The sequence below is a fragment of the Thamnophis sirtalis genome, unplaced genomic scaffold (genome assembly GCF_051295495.1).
Source record: "Thamnophis sirtalis isolate CommonGarterSnake01/CBP01778 unplaced genomic scaffold, rThaSir2_p1.2 scaffold_6, whole genome shotgun sequence".
Lineage (NCBI taxonomy): Eukaryota > Metazoa > Chordata > Lepidosauria > Squamata > Natricidae > Thamnophis > Thamnophis sirtalis.
The window spans coordinates 29,149,632-29,168,385 of record NW_028261386.1 but is presented as its reverse complement, the minus strand read 5'-3'; the positions used below and the strand labels follow the sequence as shown (position 1 = coordinate 29,168,385).

General features: G+C 35.1%; 1 protein-coding gene and 1 long non-coding RNA gene across 5 annotated transcripts in view; one reads left to right on the top strand and one right to left on the bottom strand.

The window, feature by feature from the left end:
* Positions 1 to 18,636, bottom strand: part of BCL11A (BCL11 transcription factor A) — a 185,455-nt gene extending 166,819 nt beyond the window's left edge. For all 4 annotated transcript variants that reach the window (XM_014058540.2, XM_014058541.2, XM_014058539.2 and 1 more), the window contains exons 1-2: positions 18,214 to 18,636; positions 11,385 to 11,714 (exon numbers count right to left, since the gene is read on the bottom strand). In XM_014058540.2, the coding sequence (XP_013914015.2) occupies positions 11,385 to 11,714; positions 18,214 to 18,268 (385 nt within the window). In that variant the 5' untranslated portion in view covers positions 18,269 to 18,636. The remainder of the gene's footprint in view (positions 1 to 11,384; positions 11,715 to 18,213) is intronic.
* Positions 17,911 to 18,754, top strand: part of LOC148044922 (uncharacterized) — a 45,856-nt gene continuing 45,012 nt past the window's right edge. The window contains exon 1 of the long non-coding RNA XR_015696908.1: positions 17,911 to 18,056. This is a non-coding gene — a long non-coding RNA (uncharacterized LOC148044922). The remainder of the gene's footprint in view (positions 18,057 to 18,754) is intronic.

Sequence of the window (18,754 nt, the reverse complement as noted above, 5' to 3'; positions counted from 1 at the left end):
AAGTAATGCAGCAGAAATCCTTAGACAAAAGGAAACAAAGGAGTACATGATACATAAGTGAAAAAGGGACAAGTAAAAGTGTAGAGGTGTTCTCATTTAAGGCAATCACAATAACCAAGGCTGTGTCCTAATGCCTAACAATCAATCTGCTGAAATTAACTGGATTTCAGTTAGATAACTGCTACTGATAGCACATGCTGACAACCTGATACTGATAATCATTGACTTACAGCCATTTGTTTAATGACAGTTCAGAGTTACGATGGTGCTGAACCAAGTGACGCACATCCAGTCCTCACAATTACAACAGCAACAGGGTCCTCACAGTCATGTGATGAATATTCAAATGCTTGACAACCAACATATTATATTTATAATGGGTGCAGCATCCCAGAGTCACATGACCATTATTTGTAACCTTCTCAACCAGCTTCCAACAAACTAAGACAATGGTGGGAGAAGGATTCACTTATTTACTTAAATAAATAAATATTAATATTTATTAATTTATTTATTAATTTATTAATATTCAATAAAAATAAAAGTTATTTGCTTCACCACTGCAGCAATGTGGTCATAAAATTGAGCACAGCACACTTACCATTTGCAATGGAAGTTCTGATTTAAACTAAGATCCAAATCAATATGTATCTTACTCCTTAGTCTATTTACTGCCCTCAGGCACAGAAAACAATTCTCCATCATCAGTAATGTGATAGAAAGAAATGGCCAGTTCAGTTTGTTCACAGAAGGTATGAATTCATAGTGTGACCATTTTTAGGCTTCAAGTGAGGTACAAACCTATCCCTTAAAATCATTTACAAAACACAGGGGAATCAGTTCACACCTTATTTTGACACCAAATAAATCACGTTATATCTTAGCACAGTGTATGAGCCCTTGTCTGACTGCCTGAGGCTGCATGCTTTGGACCAAACGAAACAAAGTCATTCAATTATTATGGAACAAAAACAAGAATTATTGGTTTGTATTTTTTTTAACATACATGTTTAGACAGCCAATTTGGTGCTATGGGTAAGGCATCAGCTAGAAACTGGTAGGTCCCAAATTCTAGTCCTGCTTTATGGACAAACCGAAGCAGGTGATCTTGGATTAATCATTTTCTCTCAGCCCTAAGAAGGAGTGAATGGTAAACCACTTCTGAAAAACCTTGCCAAGAAAACTGCAGACACTTGCCCAGGCAGTCTCCAAGAATCAGACATGATTGAATGGAAAGAATAAAAAATATATATTTACGGGGAGGGAGAGGTTTCCACCAACAAAATATACAATCCTGTTGCTTCAAGATGCAAAAGGACAGATATTCCCAACACATCATTTACAATATTCATGTATTTCTATATCAACTTATAAAACATATAGGGTATCCACATTTTCTAAAAATTAGAGCTTTCTAGATTAGTCCAAGACTAATAAACAAATATGCTATTCAAATATTCATCACTTCACAATTTATTTTCTAGGTCATATCCTTAAGGATTAGAAATTCACATATCCTTTTTAAGAAAAAATAATAATTAATATGATACCCAAGATGTTGAGAGCATGAAACTAGAAAATATAAGAGCTTGGGATTCCAGCACATATAACTTGGTTATACTATGTTTAATGTGTAACCATAGTCAAATTACAGAATATACAAATTAAAAATGGTAAGTGGTTTTTTTAAATAAAAGTAGCTAAGCACAAGATAAATTTAAAATTGGATCAATTTTGGTTGATGGTTCAGCAATTATTGCCTTCCATCTAGATAGAAAATGGGGGGGGACGAGGACAATAAATTATGCTTTAAAAAGATTCGATAAAGTAAATAAAAATGGCGGAACTCATGTTCTGAGTTCAAATTCCAATGGTACAGTAACATGACCAAAGCAAATCATCCTATATTGTGCACAATACAATAAATCAGTCAGATTTAAGACTCTTGTAAAGCATTTTGATACATTCATTTTAAAAAGAATAGATTAAATCTAATTTTTTCAAGAGTATATTCAAGAATTTAATTTTCAGTGAGATGCATAAATATTTGGAATATATTTCTATATATAGATACACCTCTCAGGAAAGTATTATGGAGTATTATGTAAGAATAATTGCATTTCTTCTCCTAGTGTAATATATGAAATGTAGCATAGTAAAAGTTCCATTAGTGAATAATACACGTCTTGAAGCAATTATTACTGGAAAAAAAACATACAAAATAACCATTATGCTTTTTGTTTAAAAACAAAACAGCACTGTAATCAGCATTACAGAGAATGAGTTTTACTATCCCTGCACTGTACATAATTATATGAGGCTTTGAATTTTATCCAAAGAAGTTTACATATTTTAAGTGAGAAATGCATATATATTTCATGTAAACTGTTTTCTGTTACATCACTGTGGTTCTCATTTGTGTTTGAGAAACAGACAAAGAGAATTTTGCTTTATTATTAGAGAGCTGAAATCTGTTCAAAAATATTAGGGAGACCTCCAGGAAAGAATGGTTCACTTCCTCCTACTTTTAATCTGAAATATTTTATCTTTTGGCACTTTACTCCTCCCTAAATGTCTGTTAACTCTTTCTCTCTCTCTCTCTCTCTTACACATATTCTAATATTCTAACATTCCTGCTGAGAATCTACAAATCAATCTCCTTATTGTCTAAGCAAGTCCAGGCCAAAGACTGGTGTTTATTAAATTATTTCCATTGCAGTATATTCTTGCCCCTTTCTTGCTATTCAAGTCAATTCTGTGCATTCAGGGGGACTTCCGTTCATTGGGAGAACCTCAATCAAGCATCACATGCTGCCAACGAAAAAGGAAAAAAAATGTGTAAGGGGGAAAAATCTCTATACCCCAAATAATATAAAAGCTGGAAGCAAAGTAGTAGGTTAGTTCAAGGGACTCCAGCTTGTATGAAACCTCCTTTGGAGGATAACAACAAAATGCTTCTGAATAAAAGACTGGGATATTTGAAGTAAAAACTTACTTTTTTATCATAAGTTTGAGGAAAACAGAAAAAAAATGGAACAATCACTAACTGCAGGCAAATTCAGATTCAGAGATCTTTCTCCAAATTAGTAACTTCAAAAAAGAAATGTCATAAAATGCATACTCAGCATGTTATGCCATGCATTTATTCAGAATACTTTCTGAAAGTATTGTATTGCATTGGTAAACTGCCAGGACAATGGCAAGGAGAAAGTACATTTTAAAATGTTTCAATATATAAGTCAGAATAAAACAGAACACTGTGATTGCCTCAGCCATCGTAGTATCATTCTTTGCCTGTCAAAAATACATTTCTATCCAAGCAAACCTCTGGATTTAATTAAGCTTTCCAAAGTCTTCTAACAACTATGCAGCAATGAAAGGAAAAGCACTTCTCTAGCTCAATTGTACAATTTTGTGATGGTTCCCTTTACAATTTGTGTTGGAAAGAGTTACTCAGATATTGTGCATTGACCAAATAAAAGAAACTTGACAATTTAGTCTTTCCCAATTCTTATTTATAAGTACAATTCACACGAGAAGGCAGGACTCCAGCTCAAATTTTTGGATGAATAACTATTTTGAAATGCAATGTTATATTTTTTTGAGAAAACATGAGAATAAATCCAATTTAACTCAGTGGGAATTTACAGTATACAGTATTACACAAACTGCAGCAATCTTCATTGACTCTTCTAATTAAGAAAAATGGATTTCATCTACTTCTCATGTCCCATTTGCCCAACCAAAATGCAACAATTAAATTATATTTTTTTGAATTTTCAATAGGATACAATTACAAACTAAAATCTACAAAGCACAAAATTAAAAGAACAATTGGTCTACTGCACTTATTCCATCTATTAGAGATGTAGGCAAGTAAAGCAACTATCTTATAAATCTTCTACATATTTAAATTCTAAAATGAAATTAATTGCATTACAAGAAATATATACTATCATTTGAGTTCCCATTAACACAGCTTACAGCTTATATGTGTACACATGCACATGCAATACCTATATAATGCATTATAAATCACAATGCTTAACAAACATTAAAATTACATTTCCTTACAACCACAACAAAATGTATAAAAACAAGTTGATATCTGCCTAATAAAAAGAAGCAATACTAAAAATTATAATATCACATTCACTAGTAATAACTTAATTATCTACTTTTCAGGTTAACAAAAGCCAATATTCCTTTATCATTAAACTCTTGCTAAATCACTGGCAAAAGATACCATATAGGACAAATATGCACAATCCTGAAGAATGCTTTCATTTTCTATTAATTTTGTTTTATTACAGCAATTGACCTCTAAAATTACTATATTGCTTTAGAGAGTGTAGAAAAGTTAGTCTACACTGTTACATTATTAACAATGCACATGCACTATTGGGGGGATGTATTTTTTTAATATAGATTGCCAAAATTTCATATCAATATTCGTTTTGAATTTCCTTATTATAAATCAAGATGAGAAAGTGAAACCAAGAGTTAAAGATCATCTGATAGTATGATGCAATAACTTGTATCTTCTATATCAAAGCAATGAACCCTGAATATTATTTATCCTAGGAAGATAGCCTTTTATTGCAACACATTTGATTATTGACTAGAAAAGGGCTCAATGACTTTCCATATTTAATATATAACAGGACAACAATCAAAGATTGTTCCTGTTACAGTCTTAACAGAACTCATTATTTTGTTGTTATGAAGCATTTTTTCCAATGGCATTTATTATGATAAATTATATTTTTCTTCCACAGGTTTTTCAAATATTAGTTTATACCACTCATTACTATATGCATCCATCATTCAGAATGCCATACTCAGTTGTTCTATTTTCAAGAATTATAAGATGTTGTTAAAGTTAACAAGCCTTAAAAAAAAAACCCAACTACTTTGATTCATCAGTCCCTAATTCCAGAAGTACTTTTACCCAAAAGAAAGAATTACAAAGAATCAATTTTTGTTACTCCAATTTTACTGAAACATTAGTTTGATAGTATGGTACATTTTATCCTGAATTTATGTAAACTGCCAAAACAGGGACAAACAAAACGAAAAAAAGTAATGGAAAGAATTATTTTATACAATGAAAGAATTTTATACCATTGCAGATATCCATAGTTTATATAATAATCTTTTTATAAATCTGAAAAGATGCTGTCTAACATGGAAGTCACCCTAAACTGGCTCTCTTCTGAAAGAATGTAGAAAATGTAGTGAACCTAACACTAAACGTTTGTATATATCAGTAATGAATGTATCATTCCAGGACATTGCACATCAGTTCCAATGATATCCAGAACTCATGCACATGCATAGAAATGTAAGAATCTTGGATCAAAACCAAGATTCATCTTTTTCATCTTCCTGCTCCCAGCAGTGTCACACCAAATGCTACAGGGAAGCGTACTAAAATATAAAAGCTGTACCTCTCTACTATAGACTGCTACGCACCAACTAATAATTAGTGATATAGTGATCAAATGTGCTAAACATGCTCAACTGACTAGAGTTCCTCACTGTATTGAAATGAAAATCAAATTGCTTTTGAATTTTAGATTATAAAAAGCAATTCATACTGGCAATCATTAGAACTCTACAAATTTGTCTTACTTCCCTCTGAAAGTGATTGAAGTCAGTTGTCATCACATCTTTCAGGAGCAATAATAACCCACTTCAATAGCATTCCTTAATACACGTGCTCCCTGGGCGGTGCTAAATGAGTGACAATCACCTGATGCAGCCATACTGCTCTTTTGGGCTTCACAGTCATGACAAACAGAAGTGGATAAAATCAAATAGACCTTTGGCTACAAGTAAATTATATAAATTAAATAAGGGAAAACTTTCTTTTGCTTTTGCACTACTCCTATGAGTCAATACAAAGAAAAATATCAATGAGTGACTATAAAATCTATTACAATCTTTTTCACATTAATTAATCATTCTGGTCCTAAATTAAAAATGGTAACCGTCCCATTCATTTCAACATAAGGGACAGAGAAGCAGCATGTAGAAATAACAAACAAGGTAAGCAAAAAAGAGCACCCCAATCTCCCACATTCAAAATGAAACCATCAGGCTACTGTTTACAAAGCAAACCAGAGAAATCAGTGCAGCCAGTGGATTGATAGGTTTGGGAGATCAGTATTCCATGTTTATAAGAACCAAAGACCTGTGAAATGTTATCTCACTTGTCTAACTGAAAATGAACATTCTGAGTGCCTGTTTCACCTGTCAATTCACAGGGGAAAAAATGGTGTGGCAACATCTACCACAGTATGAGCAAACCTAGTGTATCCTTAAAATTCTTCTTCCAGGCTCACTCCATAAATATCTCACAAATCCTTAGAATAGACCTGGAGGGCAAATGTGGGAGAACGTATGCAGGAAAAGAAAATATTTTTTCCCAATAGAATCCATTTCCTTAGTGGATAGAAGTGATAGATTTATCTCACGAATTATCTTGCATGAAGTCCTAAGGAATAAGTAACAGTAACTTCCTTTAAAACATCAACTTAGCATGAAGTTTTTGAAACCCTTGTACAATGCACCCCTAACCAAAATGAAGTCAAAGTATCTGTATTATATTTGTTCACTTTCATAATTTGTTTCCATCCATTACCCACCCCTCTCAACTGTCCCATTTTCAAATTTTAGTTTACATTTTTCTCAAGACAGAACAAAACTCTTTTAACATTGTTGATTCTACACAAATTCTAAATAGGAATTCCTTCTCGACCTCACCTGAAAAAAATGGGTTCCTCATTGAAGCAACAGTCTGTCTACTTGACAAATTAAATATAAAGACATTTCCATTTTATTAAGTGTGCAAGGTAATGTATTCACTAATTTAAAAAATCCAATTCCATAGCAAAAACACTGTGTTTCTCTTTTTCATTCCTGATTACAGTACCACACCAAAGTAAGAATCACTTCAAAAATAAATTTGTATAAATGATAGATTAGCTAAAATTCAGTTGATTCACTTTTTATTTAAATTCATTAACCTTGAACAGTACTAAATTTAGCAGTTTCATTATACTTTCAAGTCCGATTAAAAAATTTCATCATCAATGGTCAATTCTATGAACACTCTTAAAAGCTATTTACACCTATTTTGTTAGAGAATAAGGCATAATTTAAAAGGCTTTAAATACACACAAGACCCGACTCTTTTTCTACTAAAATATGAGAAAAAGAATTTCTTTTTTGACATTTCAATATGATCTTATGAATAGCTAGCAGAATATAACTTCCTGTTTCCCAACTTTATGCCTTCCAATGCTTTAAACATAAGCCCACCAGTATGTTACATAGGAATTTGGTGCTGTAAATATTCTTGCTGATAGCAGAATGAAAATAGCCCTGAACGGAGGAAGGGGTTAATGGTGGCAAGGTATTCCAAATAGATATTGTTTTCATTGCATTAGGATCAATCTCCATGGCTTCCAAGCAAATTTGTCACATGTAACTGCATTTATACTGAAGCATTAGACATAAATATAAGCTCTTTTTAAAGATCAAAATAGATAGATGGAACCAGTTTCTTACAATAAATGGCAATTGAATGAACTTCAAAACTATATTCATTTAACTGTGACAAACATCTCTCCCCAAATTTTAGTCCAGGTGAATGCCAGACTTAGGACAAGAAAACTTCAGCTCAGACATCTTCTCAGCAATGAACTCACTTCATGATTTTGACACATCTCTATGGCCTAGCCTCAATCTTACGTCAATCCCCAAGCAACACAGTGCATTCAGTTTCTCTTGAAAGCAATACATTAACCACACAAACCACAGTTTGCCAAACTTTGGTAGGATGATAATCCAATATGCTTTTTGTATACTGATCGACTTGTGCCAGTAATACAAAAGAGTCTGAGTTTGGCAAAGCAGCAGCAATGCGCTGGGGAAAAAAGCTATTATTTCCCTTCTCAGAGTTTTGCTCCATCTTCGATTAAGCAACCTATCTAATATCTACAGAACGGGCCTTTTAGCTCATCCTCCCCCTTAATTCTTGCTTGACAGATGCTGTGTTTAGTCTTTGAAATAGAGATGTTTAATATGTAAATAGTGCATTATGTCACAGAAGGGATGTTCCATATTTGGCGATTTAACATGCCTGCAGTACACAGAAGATCAGAAAAACCTTTCTTGAAAGCTCTGACTAAACGAACATCCTCCTTCATGTTCAGAATGTGAGCAGCACATGACAGTTACAATAGCTTAAGATACATACTATAAGTAAGATAGCTGTGTTCCAGCCCCTCCCCCCACCATCACTTATACATACACTTCCAATCACATGTCCAGGTAACTTATATTTGCTATTATTTTAATACGTATAAATTACTCTTTAATTTATCTAAATGGCTGAGAGGAACAAAGAATGTGTAATAATAATTTTGGATCAATGGCAATGTTGTTTCTGCACTGTAACTCTAAAAGGAGTTCTGCAAGAAATTTGCTATAATTTCTAACACAGATACTGCTCAAGCTCAGAGAATGGAAGCTGGCCAATACTCTATACATAGGCATATAATGCTATGCTTGTATAAAAAGCTGTCTAAAATTCTGGAGGTAAAAAGTATTTTTTTAATAACAAGTAACACAGATATATAAAAGGAATTAAAAAGATTTAAAATTGCTGATAACTTGATAAGGGTGCAGCACTGGCATACTTCTACTAGGATAACAAATTTTAAAATTATAGACATATAAAAGAAATTTCCACTTTTTATATGATAAAGATGTGTGTTTCCAAGCAATTTAGTATCAAAACAATTCCTTATCCAAATTGAAAATTCTAATAAACTGCATAAAAAGGCAGTATTACCATCGTTATTCTCATCTTCCCTATTACCTATCTATCTCCCTACCTTCTTATGACTATAACTTTGTTGCTTATCACTACTGTTGTATGTACATTGAGAGCTTACACATCGGGGAAAAAATCCTTATGTGTCTAATCACACTTGCCAATAAAGAATTCTATTCTGTTCTGTTCTATTCTATTCTAGATTAAAATGCTAGATATTTTGAGCTCAACAATCAAATTTAGAGCTTTTGCTTTATTTTTACCAATAAAATGACTTAATTTACAAGAAGATTTATGAAGCGCATGTATTTGCAAATACAGTAGGTAACTTCCACCAGCAAAATTAAAATCTACCACAAAATCTACTGACACAAACCATGTCTGTATTAAAGAGTCATCTGGCTAAACCTGAATTATAAAACTGCACAAAATACAAAATTGCCAAAGCAAGTATTTTAAAAAAGAAGTCAAATTTGATTTGTTCCAATTATATCAAGGCTACTACCTACCTACCGATCATCTTTCTTTCTGTGTATAAATACATATATATTTAATTTAATTATTTCATTTTGAAAGAGGCAAAATAAATATTCATCACTTCCATCAGCTGACAAGTAAAAGCTAGTTTTATTCAGCTGCAGATCCAACAACACTGACAGGACCATGCCGACTGAGGTAGCTTGTGAATTGCCTTGTTGAGATCATTTGGGGGAGGAAGGATTAAACACAAGGCAGCATGTGACTTACATACAGTGTCTCATAATGCCACAGCATCCCCGAGGCTATTAAAACAATAGCACAAGTGATACTTTATGCTAACCATTCTGGCCTTTCCTTACCCTCATCCGATCTATGTCAATTTTGGTAGCACACAAGAAAACCAAAAGAAAGCAGTTTTGTTTGCCATCTGGATTATGACACCAAACACAATTCTTTATAGTCTAGCAGTATTAGCAGACCTCTCCACATCTGCATTAACTTCAAACATCCTTTCACTTCCTTTATAAAAAACATACACACATGCAGGCAGTATGCGGCCCACCCGTTTGTTTTTTCTTGCTGATGTTGCTTATGACATCCATTTTTTAATTTTATATTATTTTTAATTACAAGTTGAGGTTTTTGCCATTGTCCAAAAAGTGAATCTGCCTTGGACATTCATATAGGTGACATGGGGCAGCAGAAAGCCATAGAAGAAAATCAAGACATATCTGTCAAAAGCACATCAGAGATAACAGACAGTATTGGGGGGGGGGGGGTATCATTTAGCTGAAAAGGCAAGATTGCAGAGAGCAACCTCCTTCCCTGTCAAGCCAACCTTTAGAAATTTCTAACATACTCTTAAACTTTTTATGTAAGCAAACCTATACACCTTGGAAAGTGCCCTCTCTACTCTGGCCTGGGCAGTGAAAATGGCGTCTGAAAGTCAAGGTCAGCCATGTCGCTTCACCAAGGGGCTGCCTTTAATTACAGTCCATGCAATGACAGACAAAATGGAATAGGGGGTGTTAACACCTCTTCCACATTTACACCACAGTGTGCAGAAAATTATGATTAAAAATAAAAATAAAAAGGCTACACAATCAATTCCATCAAGCACCAGGAATAGTAGAACAACTCTAAACTCTGCAGCAGGCATATTGCATTTCCAGGAGGCTTTGGTGCCCTTCAATGACCTATATACAAAGACATGTATAAGAATTGGGGAAGGAAAAGCTACCCAGATTTGGGTTTTGTCTCCATTTAACACATTGGTTCGATCAACTTTGAAATTTGAGAGAAAGGATTCTTCTAAGAAGTAAAGCTTGTTTTTGTCTGACTTAAAGGCATTGTAGGGTGACACTTTCCCGGGTCCTTTCTATCCCAAGAACCAGAATAAGAACTAAGCAAGAGTAACAGGCAGACATAGATGCTTTACACTTCATAAGGAACTTGCTGTTATGATTGTGGTGAGATTGTACCTGTTACCTGCAATAAATCTATGAAAGCTAAAGTGCACAGACATACACTAGGAACATATGACAGAAAACAAGAGCCAAATAAATCTACACTCATGAACATTCACTGCAAAGATAGGGATATCCACCTATCCATAATATTTTATTTGTTTCTTAATACCATAAACCTATGGCCTATGTTAAAACATAATGGTAAAGTATGATATGGAATTAAATTTGCTTTTTGCAAGGTAATTATAAAGGGAGTAAAGATGGGTGGGGGAACCTAGTTCTCTTCTGCATCTTCTTTGGGTGAGCACAATTTGGTAACACAGTGTCAAAAAAATGTGTAGAACATGAAAGATGTGAAAGAGGGCAGCTAGAAAATTATTCTATGATATGCCATGAGTTTTACGCTTCTATAAATAACTAATAACGCTGGAGATATGCATATTTACTATAAATAGAAATAATGAAATTTTAATTCATGAATTTGTAAAATGAAATGTCAGAAAACATTTTTTTACAAAACAACACAATTTCAATGTGCAGCCTGTAAGCATGCCATTCCTGCCTCCCCTCCCCCCACCACTTTGATTTACCTGCTATATGTTCCTGCTTGGGGCAAATTCCTCTAGATGACGTTGACAAACAATCGTCATCCTCAGGTGTGACCTGGATGCCAACCTCCACAGGATTGGAAGTTTTTCGCAGCTCGCTTGGCAAGGGCGAAGGGGGCTTATCCACAGCCTTCTCTAGGCAAAGAATGCCATTGCATTGTTTCCGTTTGTGCTCAATAAAAATAAGAATATCCCCCAAAGGGAAGTTCATCTGACACTGGCCACAGGTAAGGAGGTCGTGGTCGCCTTCTGGAGCTCCCAAAGTACCATGATCTGGTTCGTCATCTGTAAGAATGGCTTCAATAGGTTCAGCTGCAAAGAAGGAAACAAAGGAAATCAGAAATTCAAATACAGATTAAGAAATAAAAAGAATTGGGGATGGAAAGTATATGTTTGCAGAGTACACCCAAAGTTTTAAAAAAATCCCAAATATTGGGTAGCAGTACTAACACACTTCGAATCTAGCATTGTGCTGGGGTGCCTGAACAAAAAAAAAAAGTGGGGGGAGGGAGTATCCACAGAAGTATTTTACTTCAAGAGACTTAAAACAAAATGCATTACACATCCCCATTTTTATATGTTTTATTATAGTATTAGTTTTAATAGAAAAAATTACGTCACTCCTACCCAAACCTAAGGATTTTCTCCTTTATAGCATGTTGTCATGCTATAAGGAAACAAATTTATCAGTGATGCCAAGCGATAGTATCTGAAGGAAATCAGCTATAATGCTAATAACTGAGGTGAGAATTTCACGTTCTTTCATAGCTCAACGAACAAGAGAGAAATCTATTTACAAATGAGCAAATTAAAATACAAATGTCTCAGAATTCTTACCTTTACTCACCTCCTCCAAAAGTAAACCTCAGAACTATCTATCTATAAAACCCATGGATTTCTCTTTTCTTTTCACAAAATAATATTTATTTTCTCCCTGTCAGTGTCGTATGCTGGAATGAATATGCTACTTTAGGGTTCACTTATGCATACAAGTGTTTGGACATGCATACAAAAATATAAGCAAGCATAATCATACAATTACAAAAAAGATTGCTTGTGTCCATCCGCCAGTTGGCACCCATTACCTGAACAGCCCGTGGTTTTTAAGTATGTTCCTATGTTCTGTGTCATACATATGCAGATGCACACAGAATTTCCTAGAAGTCTTCTCTAAAATGATCAAGCAAACAGAAAAACAAGATAAATCTGCAGTATTTTATTTATTTATCAAGTATTATTTTAAAAAAAAACAAGAATAACCAAGCATTTCATTTACAAAATATAAATACATATCGTCAAACTACCAAAAATTTCCAGTTATAATTAAGATGCTTCTGAACATCTAGGAAAATAAACCAAATTAGTCCTTTTCCCCATTTAGGGGAAATGTGTCCCATTTATTCAGAATGTATTAGTAATGAGGGCCTTCATAAGGTATAAATATTAGTATAAACATGACTGAATTTCAGCATTCATCACCAAACTCCTTTCTTTACAGCACCCTTCTTAATGTTGTCCAAGTTGATTAATTTGCTGAACAAGCTCCAGAAAGCTCCACAAAAATTCTGTTTATATAGGCAGTATACTAATAGGTGTTTTAATAAGGTAGATATACAGCAATTAGCTTTTTCTCCCACTATTATTTTCTATTTAAAGTATTTGTGCAGAAAATGTTCATGATTTCAGACTTCCAGATTGAAAGAGAGGAAAAAGAAGAATTCATCTTGGGATTGTAATTTCATTACAACCGTACAGTACTTTCACTTATAAACAAGCATGAAATGGCATTCTTGCAAAATATCAAAAGCTACCAGTTAAAAAAAAGTGAAAGGACATAATACCTTAACAGTTAATCAACTTGACCTTCTTTAGTATATGACCAATTTCACATTTAATGAATTTAAAGCCATGGAGAATCAAAAAATAGATTTTAATTTGACTGAGTCATATTGGAAGAGATTTGATATTTTTTAAAAATATACTCAGATTAAATTTGTTTCCGAACTATCTATATTAGTTAAGGGGATCTCAAGAAATTCCCATATGTGCAAGGGAACATAATTTTAGGATGTCATAGCTCCTTCTAAACAACAATTCTGCAAATCTCTGCTTTCACGTTATTTTTTGTCTCTCAAGTTTACTCCTAAATGTAGAGTAATAATTATTATAGAAACATGAACATTACATTTACATTAAAATATCTTCAATCCATAGGTTCCGCTTAAGCTCTCCTGACCAAAAATAATGCAGTAATACCAGTTAGTGATTAATAGTCAAGGTGGAAATTGGGACTATGGTGAATTTATGATATCTACTTTCTTCTACTATTTTTGGGTGAGCAAATATCTAGTTCTAACAAAATGGCAGGCAATAAATACAAGAAAAAATCTTTCAGCACACACTATTTTGAAAATATTTAAATACTGGAAATATTTTTCCATGCAAGCTTCAAAGCCCAATCCAAGAAGCAAAGTATTTTCTATAAAACAGGAAGTTCTAAGGAGTAATTAGTCAAACTATAAGACTAGGGCCTAAAACAATTGTGAAATCAGTAAGATGGTTTAGCAAGAAAATACAAAACATTTGTTTCCTAAGCAGTTAAAATTTATACTAAATAACAGTTGGGGGAAATGATTTCTTATAAAGTTGGCTGTAAATTGCTCTTGATTTTCACTAAATAATAGCAAATCAAGTAAAAGTAAAAAGTATTGTTGATTGCACCTTAACAATTCATTCAATTAATTTTATAAGAGGCAAGGGTCTTAAGAATAAGATATTAAAATGTACAGATATAAAACCCACACCTTTCACATCTTTATGTGTTTAATATAAATGATTGCTAATCAAGACTAATGATAAGACGATAAATGAGCAAGAGTTAGCAAGTTTATTTAAAAAACGGTTTCCTAAAATACAGAATGCAGGGCAAACGTGTACTGCTGTTATTATAAGTGTGTCTGCAATTCAAAGAGCTAATGTATTATCATCCTTGCTGTTGATTATTTGCATGGTATGCTTTGTTTCTAATTTATTGGGCACCATTTTTTGTATTTTATCTGTCTGATATTTCTGTTTAAATTAATACATCCTTAATGGAAAAAGGAGATTTTATTTTCTCTTTTAAAGGCGAACCTAAAAAGAAGGTGGTGTTTTTAATTAAAAAAAACAAAACACTAGTGCCACAGATTTCCACTTCTTTACAAAGAATAGGAGGAAAAAGAAAGAATACAGAAGCAGAAATGCCAACGGAGGCATTTTCCAGATTATAGTAGAAAACATGTCTTTCATTTTGAAATATGAATTAGGATGGAACAAGCAATCAAACGAGTCAAAATAATCCAAAGCAATTAAAACATATATTTCTCCCTCCCTATCCAGCAAAATAGTTAAACCTAAAACAACAGCTCAGTTTCAACTTTGCATTCAAGTGGATTAGTTTAACAGAAACTGAGGGAGAGGAGGGAATGATGTTCAAAAAGAGAAGAAAGGAAAAAAGAAATTTTAATAGTGTTTAGGTGAATGAACATCTGGATGGATGTAAACTTCGGAAGGAGCACAAAACACAATTGGGGGGGGAGATATAGGTTAGCCTCAGAAACCTCATCAAGTAACACTTGCAAGGGAGCCAAAATATTTGCTTGCCTTTTCAGCCAGCTGTTCTCTTAGAGATCTACTTTAAAAACAAAATAAACCAATTGATTTTCAAAAGCAACAATAAGCTTTCTAATAGGACTGAGACTGAATGAAAACAGCCCTCACCAAGCCACCCAAACAAAAGCAGATGCTCTGCAAGTCAAGCCAAAGCACCCAAAAGTCTTTGGAAAGAAATTTAATACCCTTGAATTTTTGTAGTTTTTCTTTATCAGAAAAATTAGGTTCCATCTAAGAAATACTATTTCTAAATGCTAAGAGGGGTTGCCTTTCTCAGTTTGTTTTGTGTTGTGTGGATAAATAAATAATCAAATACTATGTTGTAGTGCACTTGGTCATGTAATAATTATTTTAATGCTGTCTTTCCAAACAGAACTATTGCTGCTGGGGGAGGGGGAGGGGGGTAACGACAAGATGAAAAGCAGTAACTGTAAATGTTCTATATGGGAGGGAATCTGGTAAAAGAATAATTTGAATGTTACAGTCCTTTCCCAAAGATTAACACAGGAAACAAAATTAAAAGCGAAAAAGGAGGAGCTGAATTACAGAGGAACAGTGGGAGATAAAGAACGGAGAATATCTGAATACATACACACAGCATTATACATAAATACACAGAACTCTCACCCCACCTTCCTATGCCAAATGAAAAATGTAGAAAATTAAAAATGTGTGAGCAAGAGGATCAGGTTCAAGTTCACTAAGCTTTCTTGATCTCACTCTGCCTCCTAGTGGCTAAAATTCACATTTAAATTTTAAAAAATACACAGAAACGGAAAAAGAATTGTTTTAACCCAACTCATATAAATTGCCCTCTCTGCTATAATCTCATTATCCCCCATTCTCTCATTTTGCTCCCCAAGACAAGGGAAAGAAGACATAAAAATAAACTTCTATAGAAATTCTACTTATCCCTTGTAACACACCACAAATCTCTATTTAAACAAAAACTTACACTTCTCTGTATATTTATTTTTGGGGCTAATTTTCAAGTAGTGTGTGGGTGAATGTGGAGTAGAGAGACTGGAATATAGTTACAAATCTTGCCTTTATATTGGAAAAAGGGGCATCTTTTCCTCCAAACAGCCACTTCATCTTCCCCACCCCCTACCTCTCATTTCAGATAAGAGTCAAATTAGGTTATCAGTTTGGTTGAAGGAAGGGAGGGAGAATAAATCTTGCAAGTGTTTGGAAGGTGATAGCAGCATGTTCAAAAGTGTGTCAGTTATGTTGCAATAAACATACGGTTTTGCATTTGAAATAACAAAAATAATTGTAGGAATGGGCAGAAAAGCAACCTGCAAGATATTTATTTGAAAAGACAACTATAATCCATAAAATTTAGGGGCAGGTGATGTTTCATTTGTTGGCTATTTTAATTAAGCATTCGTGTTGCTAAACGATATTATTTTACATTACAATCCAAACAGCAATTATTGGGAGAAAGGACCACTCTCGGCTTAAATGCAAAGTTTTGCAAAACCAAAAGAAAAACCAATCTTGAAAATTAAAGACGAAAATAGTAACACAACAGCCCAAGGAAGACCACTTATTTCTCTTTTGCAAATATAACCTATACATTTAATATCTTCCTTCTTCCATTCCCCCCCCCCTCGACTTTGCCCAACCGCCTTCAACCATCTCAAGTCCAGACCAGACTTCCCTTTTGTGTTTGCAAGCAAGCCCGGCTTTGCTCGAGCTTTTGTACACCGAATGCCTGGAAGGCTGAAAGACGAAACCCGAGACGTTGCAAGAATCCCTATTTTGTTTAAATAAAAAAGGAAATACAACCTTTACATCAAAATGCAATTACTGGGGTGGAAGTCTAATTAATTGTTTAGGGGGAGACTGATGCTCCCTTTCTTGTGATCAGAGTCAACGCAGCTGCACCTAAGCTTGTATTTATTTTTATAATATCTACAAAACCTTGCATGTGTACATGTATATATGTTGCACGAATTTCTTCTCCTTCCAATACGTTTGTTCTCCTAGCCTGTTTTTCTGGCAGCGACTCCGCAACACACGCGGCGCTTGTAAACAGTCAGACACGAGATTTTTCCCAATCAAAATCCACTTCCACTTTTTTTTTTGAAAATCTTCCAAAAAATAGTAAGAGAGAAAGGAGGGGAATTCCACACGCATGCATATCCACACACTCCGATCCTTCTTACATTTTTAGCTGTACACAAGCTAACCCAAGTTTCTGCAAAGCAAGAGTTTGGGGGCTTAACGACGGAAAGAGAAAAGGAGGGGGTAAAATGAGGCTGGTAAGTGTAGGCAGTTGACGGGGGGAGGGGAGAAAAGCTAATCGTGGCGGCGCAAGAAGAGAAAAGCAGCCGATCTCCGGCCAAAAACAGACACCACGTCTGCCCCCTTCCTTGCCCTTTCCCGGTGCGGAGTTGGAGAGGAGAGAGAGAGAAAGAAAAAGGAGCGGGACATGCAGAAAAGGGTGGGGGTAGGCGATCTCTCACCGCCACTACCCCTATCTTGATAGTGGAGACAAAAGAAATGGTCCCCCCTTTCACCCCATCTAAAAAAATGAGATTTGCAAGGAATGAGCAAAGCGGATTTGAAAAAAGGGAGAGTCGTCACACGACAAGGCGCTCAGAAAACACCTAATCTGTCCGCGTGAAAATAAAAGAAAGTGCACCGATTCAAACACACACACACACACACACACACATCTATCGCTTTCTTCCGTACTTTCACCCCCTCCTTTAAGCCGCCTGCCTCTTCTCTGTCCTTTGCAAAAAAAATGTGTATCTTTGCGCGCTTTCTTAAGTTGCAATTCATTTGTAAGCTGCAGGCGCGCGCACCCAGACACGCTGTCTTCCGGCAAAATATCTATAGAAGAATCAATGGGGGGGAGGAGAGACAAATGGAACTTTGAGCGAGAGAGCAAGCGGCCGTAAGCGCCGAAGAACAGAAGGACCTTCTCTGAAAAGTACTGAAGGTGCTAGCGATGCAAAAAAAAGGGAGGGGCAAGGGGCCTGAGTTTTAAAGGTGAGTTGCTTTTTTGTCTTCCAATACATTAAAAAGACGCATGCACAAAGAAAGATTGAAATGTGCAAAATATAAAAAAAATAGTTGAATTATGATTGTTAGTTTGCAAGCGAGTGTGCTCAAAGGTAAAGGCAGAGCGGCAAGGTAGTTTACTTACGCGAAAATTCCCGTTTGCTTAAGTGCTGGGGTTTCCCTTGCTTGCGGCGAGACATTGTGGTGTTGGTTGCTCGGGCGGGCGCGCACGGAGCTCTCTCGCTCGGATCACATCGGGAAGCGCCGGGTGAGCAAGGAAGGAGACTCCAGAGAAAATACCTTCATCAATGTCTTTTGACATCCAAAATAAATTAGAAATAATACAAAGATGGCGCGGGGAAGATGAATTGTGGGATAGCAGTCATGGCTTTTTCTTTTTCTTTTTTTCCTTTCTGTGCAAGAGAGGGAGAAACAGTCGGGGGGGAAAGAAGAGAGAGAGAGAGAGAGATGAAAAAAATGGCAAAAGCCCCCCTGAGCTGCAAGTTCAAGTGCGGACGTGACGTCCCTACGAACTTGAACGTCAAGCGGCTGGATGGACAGAGACATACAAAACATGGGCAGGGCGAAACTGGAGGAAAGGGGAGGAGGGAAGCTGTGCGCCACGCCAATGGACAGTCATCGGGGGCTGGACATGATCAAGCAAAAGAGTGAGGGGGGAGCCGTAG